The sequence below is a fragment of the Papio anubis genome, chromosome 11 (genome assembly GCF_008728515.1).
Source record: "Papio anubis isolate 15944 chromosome 11, Panubis1.0, whole genome shotgun sequence".
Taxonomy (NCBI): Eukaryota; Metazoa; Chordata; class Mammalia; order Primates; family Cercopithecidae; genus Papio; species Papio anubis.
In genome coordinates this window covers 95,003,368-95,014,391 of record NC_044986.1, presented here as the reverse complement: position 1 = coordinate 95,014,391, position 11,024 = coordinate 95,003,368, and the positions used below count along the sequence as shown (strand labels likewise).

At 41.1% G+C, this 11,024-nt stretch overlaps 1 protein-coding gene across 18 annotated transcripts in view; it reads left to right on the top strand.

The window, feature by feature from the left end:
* Nucleotides 1-565: 565 nt before the first annotated feature.
* The window catches only part of ZEB1 (zinc finger E-box binding homeobox 1), a 190,019-nt gene continuing 179,560 nt past the window's right edge, over nt 566-11,024 (top strand). For 5 of the 18 annotated variants that reach the window (XM_017962672.2, XM_017962668.2, XM_017962671.2 and 2 more), the window contains exon 1: nt 573-681. Coding sequence is in view for 4 of the 18 variants with exons in the window: in XM_017962648.2 (XP_017818137.1) it covers nt 624-681 (58 nt within the window). In the remaining 14 variants the exon portion in view is untranslated. Of the gene's footprint in view, nt 682-1,875; nt 2,920-11,024 lie in introns of those variants that run through there. The other 13 variants (XM_017962651.3, XM_017962650.3, XM_017962669.3 and 10 more) reach the window with 5 other exon arrangements.

The following is an 11,024-nucleotide window of genomic DNA, read 5'->3' as shown; positions in this document are numbered from 1 at the left end:
CCGTCCCCGAACCTGCCCTTCCCCTCATCAAGGGAACTCCCCGGGGAGTCCAGACCGCGATCCCTTTCCTTGGCCCCGGGGTGCGCGGGGCGGACACGCGAGGCGTGGGACTGATGGTAGCCCTGCCTCCAGGAAGCAGGCAGGCGGGGACCTCTGGGCGCTCGGAGGGGCAGCTCCGAGGGCACAGGGTCCAAAGAGAATCAGCCAGATCTCTCCCTGCCCCGGGCAGCCGCGGCGGGTGTGGCCAGCGCGGAGGCAGGACGCCGCCGAGCCTCCAACTTTACCTTTCCAACTCCGACAGCCCGTCGCCTTTCTGACCACGTCCCCACGGTTTCCCAACACCCGCCTCCCTCACCCCACCACACCTGAGGAAAACTTTTCCCTCGCCCCTCAATTCAAATTCACCAGTGCCCACGGTTGCCGCAAACCGCCCAGTCCCTAGCAACAAGGTTCCGGCCGTAGAGCGAGCGCCTCTAGGTGTAAGGAAGGTGATGTCGTAAAGCCGGGAGTGTCGTAAACCAGGTGCGGTGGGGAGGGGGGGGGGGTGGAGGCGGAGGGGGGGGGGGGGAGGGGGGGGGAGGGGGAGGAGGTGACTCGAGCATTTAGACACAAGCGAGAGGATCATGGCGGATGGCCCCAGGTGTAAGCGCAGAAAGCAGGCGAACCCGCGGCGCAATAACGGTGAGTGGCGGAGGGGACCGGGGAGCAGCGGAGTCAGGGGGAGCCGGGCAGCCGGGGCGCCCCCGGGGGTGAGAGGGGCGAGCCGGGCTGGGGGCGGCCGGGGCAGGGACGGCAAAGTGGAGTGGGAAAGTAGAAAGTAGTGCTCTCTGCCCCCCTCCGCTGCCGTCGCTGCCGGAGCCGCGCCGCGGCCGCTCGCTCTCCCTGAACCGTTATGTCTCTTACCTGGTCTCTCTCCGCCTAGCGGCTCCAGCCGCCCCTGCCGCCTCCCTGGACCGTTAGCCGCCGCCGGCGCCGCCGCATCCCCGGCGCAGGGCGGGCGGCCGGGACGCGCTGGCCACTTTTCTGGTCCCGGGTGGAGCGGCTGTTGCTTCTTTCGGTACTTTTCCCCACTCTTGTACCCTTCGGCGCTTCCCTCTGCACTTCCTCCCGGCCCCCTCGGCGGGATTCTCCCTCAGCGCCCAAGCACCCGGGAGCCGCAGAACAAACTTGTGCCCGGCGCTGACCGTGCAAAGTGGCTTCCGCGCGCCGCGGCCCCGGCTGGCGCCGTCGCTCGGGCCCCGCGACTCGGGCCGGGCTGTGGGCGCGCGGCGGGCGGGCGGCGGCGGGACGGGACGACCGCGGGTTGCGTGGGGTCCGTGCGCGCGTGTGCGCGGGCGCCGGCGGTGCGCGCCGCGGGCGGACAGGGCTTGGCCGGCGGCGGTAAAGTTGGGACCCGCGGGCCGGGCGCGCTCGCGGAACGGGGATTAGAGGCGGGGGCGCGGGTTCCTAAGCGCCCCTCCTCTCCGGCGCCTCCCGCCGCCGGGCCCAGAGCCCCGGCCTGGGGACTCCGCTACGAGCCCCGCGATTGGGGTCCACGTTTGGCGGGGCGCGGCGGGGAGGCGCGGGGACAGGGCAGGAAAGGCACCCACTTAAAGCCACCGGGAGCCGCGCGGATGGAGGCGAGCTGGGCGGCGGGTGTGTTTGCGGAGTTGTTACCTGGGCTTAGAGACCGGGAAGCACCACAGACAGATCCCCCTCCCGGGGCAGACGCGGTCTCTGCGCCGGGATGGGCCGGTGTGCGTGCGCCTCGCGCTTTTCTCTTTCGCTTTTTGGGGAAGTTGTTACCTGGGCCGGACGCACGGAGCGCTGAAGCCGGATAATGGGGCTTGGATGGCGCTCTGGGTCTCGGGTGGAAGGAGGGTGGGGGGAGGGGGCGGACGGACCGACGGACGCGCGGGGCTGCTACTCGCGCCGCAGCTGCAGTGTTTATTGATTTGTGCTGCTGTGCCAGGGGAAACACACACCCCTCTGCCTGGCGTGAGAGTTAAAAAAAAGAGAGAGAGAGAGACACAGCCCGAGGGATCGAGACCTGAACATGTGGTGGTGGTTGCACAGTCGCCTTTTCCAGTTTGGAGAGACGTTGTAAGTTGATTGTATTTCTGGTTATCTTGGGGCGATGCTGTGCTTTCTCTCCCTCTCGTGCAGCAGGGAAATGTCTGCTGATTGTTATTGTCTGGACAGTTCCTGTGGCGAGAGGGGCGAGACTTGTCCGCCCGGGGGCGGCGGGAGCGCGGGGAGAGCAGCCCCCGCCAGCGCCGCCCGGGTACCTGTTTGTATAATAATGGGCGGCAACGGCCCTGCCGCCGGCCGCAGCCCAGGCTATATAAGGAATTACACGTACATTTCGGACCGAGGGGCTCGCTTTGGTTCCTGCGTTATTTTTAAAACGACTTTTAGGAGAGGGGCAATAAATGCGTCTATAATGGGACCGCTGCAGCGTCGAGAAAACGAGGAAATACGTATTTAGGAGAAAACTCTCTCTTGCTCCCCCGCCCCACCCCCCGCGCCTGGGCTCCCTTTCTCCCTCCCCTCTGGGATGCGAAACGCGAGGTTTTGTAACCTTTCCTGGCAATTTTAGATTTTGTGTGGGATTTCCTGTCTAGAAGCAGATACGAAGATTTTTAAGCTGTTTCAAGATGTTTCCTTTCAATCCATAAATATATTTTTAATATATTCGAGTCGACATTAAAATCACTGCTTTCATGAGTGATTTTAATTATTCAAATAAACACTTGCATTTTAAAGACGTATATTGATTATAATCGAAAGGTATTTTGGTATCCTCATTGTGGAGAGATGACTTGTTATAGCAAGGAGTGGAGCATAGGCTATTGCAATTTTAATTTCCTGTTTTAGCGTCAAATAGTGTGTGTTCTATATTGAGCTGTTGCCGCTGTTGCTGATGTGGCTTTATGAAAGGTAAGTTGGTTCGGAAAGAGCTGTTCGCTTTTTACCTTATTTAAAATGTTGATCGCCAGAGAAAGGGGCTTTTCTTGTTGCTGACGACATGTGTGTGACATGTGAGTCTGAACCACCCAGCGTCTGTGCAGCTGCTGTAAACATGTTTACCTGAACAGGAAAGAATGGATTTTTCTCCTTAAGATCCTGTGATATGAATATTACACTTGTAAGGCATATCAACAGATGACTTAAGGGGGGAAAAGCGATCCTGAAAGGTACTTGAAATCAACAAGAAAAAGAGGTTCTTGATCGCTGCAGCAAATGGCAACTTGTGCAGGTAGAAAAAAGATGGTGTTTAGTTTTCTCCTGCATGTATGTCAGCCCCCTCCTGTCTGCTGCTTTCATTCTCAAGGGAGGGATTTATTTACCATGCTTGATGTCAGTGTTTTTCCTTTGTGTTTAATATTAGAAAAACAGATTTGCGTCTGTTTAGCACAAAACGTCTTGTCTGCAGTATGCATTACTCTCAGAAAACAAAAGGTGTTTAAGGTAGCACTGTACCACTACAGGTATCTTCCATTTTCATCACTTTTGGCTCTGTCCTTGTATTTCTTTTTGTTCTCAAATGCGTTTCATCCATTGCTGGTGATTGTAGTCATGCTATTTGATTTAGCCTTATATTTTGCAAATTAAAAATGAAGTTATATTCCATTGTGTTGTGAAACCTCAGTATATGTGCTGGTTAATATTTCTTAGCAGTGCAGTCATATTTAAGTTGCAGATGTTTATTGGAGAGAATTGCCTGGCAAAATGTTAACTCTCACATCTTTTTAATGAAGAAATACGTGATGTATACAGTGGAAGATTGTCATAGAGAGATACTTTATGTTGTTTTTTATATATGTAAATGTCTTATTCATTTTGAAATAAGATATGTGGATTTTGCTGCTAAGGCTTCTGTAAAATATTTTAACTTCCTTTCTGGAATATGTCTGAAGGTAAGATATTAAAGGGAGTATCAGGTAATGTAACTGACAGGGGTAAACCAGTTGGGTAAGGTTTGGCCAAAGCATCAAGCCTTGTGTGGTAACTTTATGATAATGTTAGTCATCCATAAAGGAGTGACATTAGAATTGCTTGAATTAGTTTTTACCATTTATAATTTCATGCTTTGTTGTGTTTTAAAAATCTGTCTTTTCTCTTTTTCTGCTTTCTTCTATGTGGTTTTCTTCTTCTTCTTCCTTTTTTTTTTTTTTTTTTTTTTTTTGAGAGAGAGAGAGATGTACTCTAGCTACTAATGACCACATGCTAATTAATTCTCTTTAGATGGAATAGCAGGTACATATCCTTCTGTCATCAGCACCATTTCCCCTTGCTGTCATTGGAAACCACCAGTAGAGGATGCTAACAAAAATGATTATTGGTGTAGTAGTATCATAAGTCTCTCTATCTACTGTGCTGATTGGGACCTTCAGTATAATTCTAAGTCTTATTGTTAATTAAAACTATCCTTGGTTAAATTAGGCATAAGCATTTTCTAGTTTGCCAAAACTAGAAAGAAGCAGGACTGTTTTAACTTGAATAATTTTATAAATTTGAGTTAAGTCTCTAATTGAGGTTGCTACTAATTCATTTTTGTTTTAGAGCAGCTGCATTGCTCCTTATTTTAAAAAGGTTTTGTTTTATGTTCTTAGGTTTGGAGAAGAATATGTAATAATTGACCCATATTTATTTTGCGTATTTAGAATACTTTTTAATCACCCCTTTTTAAAATTAATAGTAAGATCCCTTAAAATACATATTTTAGATGTTAAAATACATCTAAAATGGTAAAAGTTTAAGAGTAGTAAGAATTACAATTGATTGATAATACTATGTAATTATTTTTATATAACTTATGTAGACTTAGACTATGGATGGGTTGGCAGAAAGCTACTAAAGGAGGTGGTAATTAGCAGTCACTCAGATGTTAGCGATTTTTAGATTTTATCTTTTCCTTCCCCTTCAGGTCTTTTCCTACTGGTAGTGCTCCCCGACCTCTTTAGTTAAGAATCAGTTAGTGCATAGTCATACGTTTTAAATTTGTCAGTTGTAAATTAAGAATATAAGTTTGCTTTGAGATCTTAAATGCAGTAAAAAGTCTCTGTAGTTCGTTCATTGCTGTATGGTTGTATTAAAATAACTCCTTTCAACAAACTATAAATTGCATATAAATAATTGCATGAGACAGTGTATTTAGTTATATCTTTTCATTTTGTGTCCTTATAGGTATATTAATATAACTGTAAATTTTAAGCCTCTCATTAAGTAGAACATTAAAGTATTTATTTCCTTAATTATTTGTAGTGGTGTTTCTATAAATGCATCAATATCAGTACCATAATGAAATAGCCATAGTGTTTATCTTGAACTAAGTAGGTATTGAATTGCCAGGTAAGCCTGTGTTAATTTCTTATTTTAGGATGTCATGGTTATTCGTGTGTGTGTGTAAATAGTTTTTCATTTCCTGACAGGTATTTATTTAATTTAGTATTCTGATTCCTGAGGGCTCAGTAGTGAATAGGTGTGATTCACTTACATGTTTATGAACTCAGAAACTTGGCCACAAAGTCATGAGATACATTGTAGCATGGAGCAAAACTTAAAGTATCTTATAAATTGAAAGTATTAATCATTTATTAAGATGACCCTGATATAAAAAGCATGTGAAATATTTGTTTAGTACTGTTTTCTTCCTTTCTCTAGTCTCCAGTATGTTTGAAATGGTATACCCTCCTATGTAGTAGCTTTTGAAGCATGTGCTGAGAAACTTCTGTTAAATTGAGAATTATATTTTTAAAATGACAGCGTAATGATGTCTCATAGTTGTGTTTTTATTTTGCTTTTTCCTCCTTTTGGATTTACCTGTATAAATCACTTTTAAGCATGTGGTTAGAGCCAGATGTAAACACAGATGCAGTATCATGTGGAATTATATTGTTAGCTACTCTTAACTACCTGTATTGAATTGCAGCGGAGGAGGAGAAAAATCATGCAGATGTTGGAAGAAGATATGCATTAGTGAGCAAGAGTACAACAAGACATTAGAAAACGTGAAGCTGTAGAACTAGGATTTAAAAAGGTTTCTTTGCAGTACGGTCACTAATTTATATGGAAATGCATGCTGTTTATTTTGAGAGATAAGCTAAAATAAAAGTGCATTGTTGAAAGAAAACTGAAGAAATTTTAAACTAGAAAAGTGTCCTGATTAGGAAATATGATAAAATGATTTTTTAAAATACTTTTTAAAAGGATAGATGTTGTACATATTACTGGCTAAATAATCATTCAACTAGGTATGAACTAAAAGTAGAAAGCAAATAGAAATATATGTAGTAGAGAAAGTTTTGTAGCAACCCTAGTTAAAATTAAATTTGATCTATTATGTAGGCATTGCCATATAAATTAATCATTCTTTTGCATAGGGCAGTGTTTTGAGTATTGTATCACTAAAGGAAACATCTTTAGGACGTCAGTTTACTAAATAAAAGCTTCAGTATGTTATGAGCATGTCTGGATTTTAGCCTTGATGGAGGTGGGTTACACTGTTTGTTAACCTAAAACTGGGTTGCTTAAAGAGATGGCAATATAATACAGTACTTAAGTAGCAAAATGCTCTCTAATAAGTAAAATTTGCTTTATGATTGTTTTCAGAGAAAGCAACTTAATTTTTAGAACTTCATTAATTTTGTTAAAGCATATTTTTGGAGTATAGAATACGGATGTAGATAAATGGAAAGATTATGAAAGGAAAAGCAAAAAGTTGAATTCAAGTGTCTATTTGTATTATAGCTATGAAACTTTAAGGTCTTCTGTTTTCATTCTCTACGAAGTTACTTTTCTCTGTTTCTTCAAACAGCTCCCTATTGTTTAATACATGTTCCTTCTATACATAGGGATTGCATTGATCTCCCCATATGCACATTTCTCCTCCTAATCAACATTATGTATTTATTGAGACTTGGTACTTGGAAATTGAGGTATGAACTATGACTATTTGTAGAAAACCTGTCAGTATGACAGCCTGGGAAAACCTTCATCTCTTTTGCAGTAACAACTACATCTGTGCTGAAATTATTCGTAACAGATGTTTTGTGATCTCTTAATTCCCTTCCTCTCCCTTCCCCTCCCCCATTCAGATTTAAAATTAAATGTGAATGGAAGATAAATTTATAAATTATGTTAATTTCTTTTTATTGTTTTATTCTGTATTGAAAGTCCCGTTTTCTCTTTTTAAAATATTCCAATTTTAAATGTTTAAGATATTCTAAGTGTTCTGATTTCAATTTTCTTTTAATAAAATGTGATGCCATTATTTAGATACCTGTTACTATTCATGGTTACCACCTAAAATATATTCTGATTTCCCTTACTCTTAAGGTCTTTGTATTCATTTAATCCACAATTCTAGCAGAGTGTTTGGTTTTGGGTTTGTCTTTTTTTAAGTAGATAGTGCTGAGTGTAACCAGTTTGCTGATGAAAAAACTCATTTTCTTGGAATTGTACATTTTTAATATGGAAGATCATCTTTTCCAAAGTAACTTTTTATCTGAAAACTGACACAGATAAGCTGAAATTTAGGGCCTTTAAGTAGAAACTCTGGAAGAGACTTTAATGTGTGTTTTCAGAAGGGGTAATGCCAGGCAGATACAGTGACATATGGAATAGCATATAGTGAAATCCTTCAAGGAGTAGATTTTCTGAACCTGGGCTCAGGTTAACCTTGCTCTGCCTTGAATACTTGAAAAGGCTGTCAAAATCACTGTATCTCTTTTAATGTTTTCTCCTTTCTACCCTAAAACTAAGTTGCTGTTCACTCTTATTGCTACATCATTTTTCTGAATCTCTTTTGATACTCTTGGTTTTTGCTTTATTTGGGAGGGAGAAAGTAAAGGAAGGAGGAATTGGGGTAGGCAGAAAATAACTTTATATGAATAAATATTCATTAAGAAAATAAAGTGGAATAATTTTGGACTGGAGAGATTTGGGAGAATCATCCAAAGCTATTTTGCAGGAAAGCAAACAATCAAAGAGATAAGATGACTTTGCCAAGTTTACGTTGCTAGTTAGCTTGGACTAAGTCACAGCTTTTTGGGTTCCTAGTTCAGTATTCTTTTTATTAGATCATTTGAGCATATTTATCTAAGATGGTAACAAGAACTAGATACCATGAATTTTCAGATTTATTATAGTTAAAACCAAAATGTGTAGAATGCTTCATCATCTGAACAAAAGGCGAGTTCTAATACATATTCATGTATCTATCAAATTTAGTAGTTGATGTAGTTATATCACTTAAAATAGTTCAGATGCAGAATGTTAGTATTATTTAGAGGCATCCTCTCATTTGGATTATACTTTTGGTCATTATTCCCAATTTCAGTTCCAATTCACTCTATCCTTCCTACCTTGGACCCAATCTAATATGTTTTATTTATGCTCTTGGTTTTATAGCTAGCTTTGTAAAATTTTGTACCTCTTTTGTGTGTTTTGTATTTACTAAGTGCTACTTTGCTATATAATTTCCTTTCCCTTCTTTTCTTTTCTTTTCCTTTCCTTTCTTTTCTTTCTCTTTCTCTTTCTCTCTCTCTTTTTTTTTTTTTTTTTTTTTTTTGACAGTTTGACTCTTGTCACCCAGGCCAGAGTGTAATGGCGTGATCTCGGCTCACTGCAACCTCTGTCTCCCAGTTTCAAGCGATTCTCCTGCTTCAGCCTCCCAAGTAGCTGGGATTACAGGTGCACACCACCACATCTGGCTAATTTTTGTATTTTTAGTAAAGACGGGGTTTCGCCGTGTTAGCCAGGCTGGTCTCGAACTCCTGACCTCAGGTGATCCGCCTGCCTCAGCCTCCCAAAGTGCTGGGATTACAGGCGTGAGCTACTGCACCTGACCTACAATTTACTTTCTTTATTTAGCATTGTTTGATAGCTAGATATGTTGCTATATGTACAGTTAGTTCATTGCTTTTAACCTTGCAATATTTCATTTATGTAGTAAGCACAAATTACCTATCAATTCTCCTAATCGCAGATTCCCAGATTGACTCTAATTCTTGGATACCAATAATTCTGTAATAAACATCCTCCTACATGTTGCTAATGGCTGTGGAAGAGTTTCGGGCACTACCATATCTAGGGACATGGCATTGTCCAGACATAGTATTGCTGAGTATAGTTCAATCACATATTTAATAATTACTAAATTCTGTGAAATTATTTTTAAAACAGCAACACCATTTTTTACACTCACCAACAATGTAAAAGAACTATTTTCTCACATTTTTGCCAGCCTTTGGTATTGTAGAACATTCTACATTTTGCTAATTTTTCAGTTGCTAAATATAATCTAATAGTTGCTTTAATTTATGTTTCTCTGTTTATCAGGGAGGTTGATCATTTCTTCATATCCTTGCTAGCTGTTTGGATTTCGCTTTCCATGTCTGGCCTATTCATACCCTTTACCCCTCTTTTTGGATACATTTCCATTTCTTGTTGATTTCCCAGAATTCCTTGTGTATTTGAGATAATAATCCCCAATGTGTCAGTCATTTGACTGTGGTACAGGAATCCTTAATTTTAATGTCAAAATATTGACTTTATGGGTAGTAGGAAGTCCTTCCTAATCTATACATTATAAAGATATTTTCCTGAATTTTCTTCCATTAGTTTCATAGTTGTAATTTTCATATTTATATGTCTGATGCATCAGGAGTTCATCTTTTGAATACAGCCTTTCTTAAGAGGAACAAATATAGCAGCTAAGAGTTTGGGTTGATCCTGTAACTTACTAGCCAGGTTACTTAGTCTTTTTATGCTTGAGTTTCTCTACATGTAAATTGGGCATGACAGTCTCAGAATTGGGAAAGTTTAAATGAAGCGTATGAGGCATTGTGCCTAATACATGTTTTAAGTTTTCAACACATGTTCATTTAAAATTTTACTTATTAAATTAATTTATTTTAAATATGTCTTGAATCAACTGACAATTTTTTATCCTTTTGTCCAGTATTAACTCCAGCTAATGTAACTACCATCTGAAAGGGGGTTGCTGTAAAATTTGTTCATTGTTTCTGTAGCTTTGACGTTTAACATTGCTTCGTTCAGACCTTGGACAAAGCTGTTAAATGATCAATAGACACTGAAGCTTCATCTTAATGCTACTTTTGGTATGTCTTTCAGCTTTAGGAAGGATTCCTTGGACTCTTTTTAAGGGGCATTATATTGAGAGAGACCTTACCATATCACTTTTATGTATAACATTGATAGGAACTTCAAGGATAATGTCCCTTTGTTTTTCTGTTACATAAATCAAAGAACCAAAGCCCAGGAATAAAAGCTGTGTGTTCTATATTTGAATAGTCTAAGCAACATGGAGTCTGCACCTTCTCATACATCCATTTGGCTGGGAATATATTTAAGAAGATGGCTGTCTTACTATGTTCCTATGGTTGTAGATCAGGACTATCCTAAGACAAAAGTTAAAACCATACCCTGGTGTGTGTGTGTATGTGCATGTGAACTTAATTGAGGTATAATTTATGTACAATTAATACCACTATGCATGTACATATTGATAGAGTTTTGACATACTTATATACATGTGTAACTGCTACCACAATCACGATGTAGTCGAATATTATTTCCATCATCCTAAAGAGTTCTTGTGTACTCAATCTCAGCCAGTCTTCCCCACCTGTTGCCCCTAGCAATGATCTGCTTTTGGTCACTAGAGGTTAGATTTAGTGTTTCTAGATTTTCATATAAACCAAATCATGCAGTATGTACTTTCTGTGCACCTTCTTTTGCTCAGGGTATTACCAAAATTAATAAGTATCAGTAGCTCATTCCTTTTGTATTGCCGAGTAGTATTCTATTGTATGAATATTGTGTCACCAAATACACAATTTGTGTTGCTATTCACCTCCAATGGAACTATTAACTTGGGTTGTTTCTAGTTCTTTGCTCTAATGAATAAAACTACTGTGAACATTTACATAAAAATTTATATGCATATATATCTTACATTTTTCTTGAGTCAATACTTACGAGTACAGTTATAGTACAGGTAACTGTACCCCTAAATA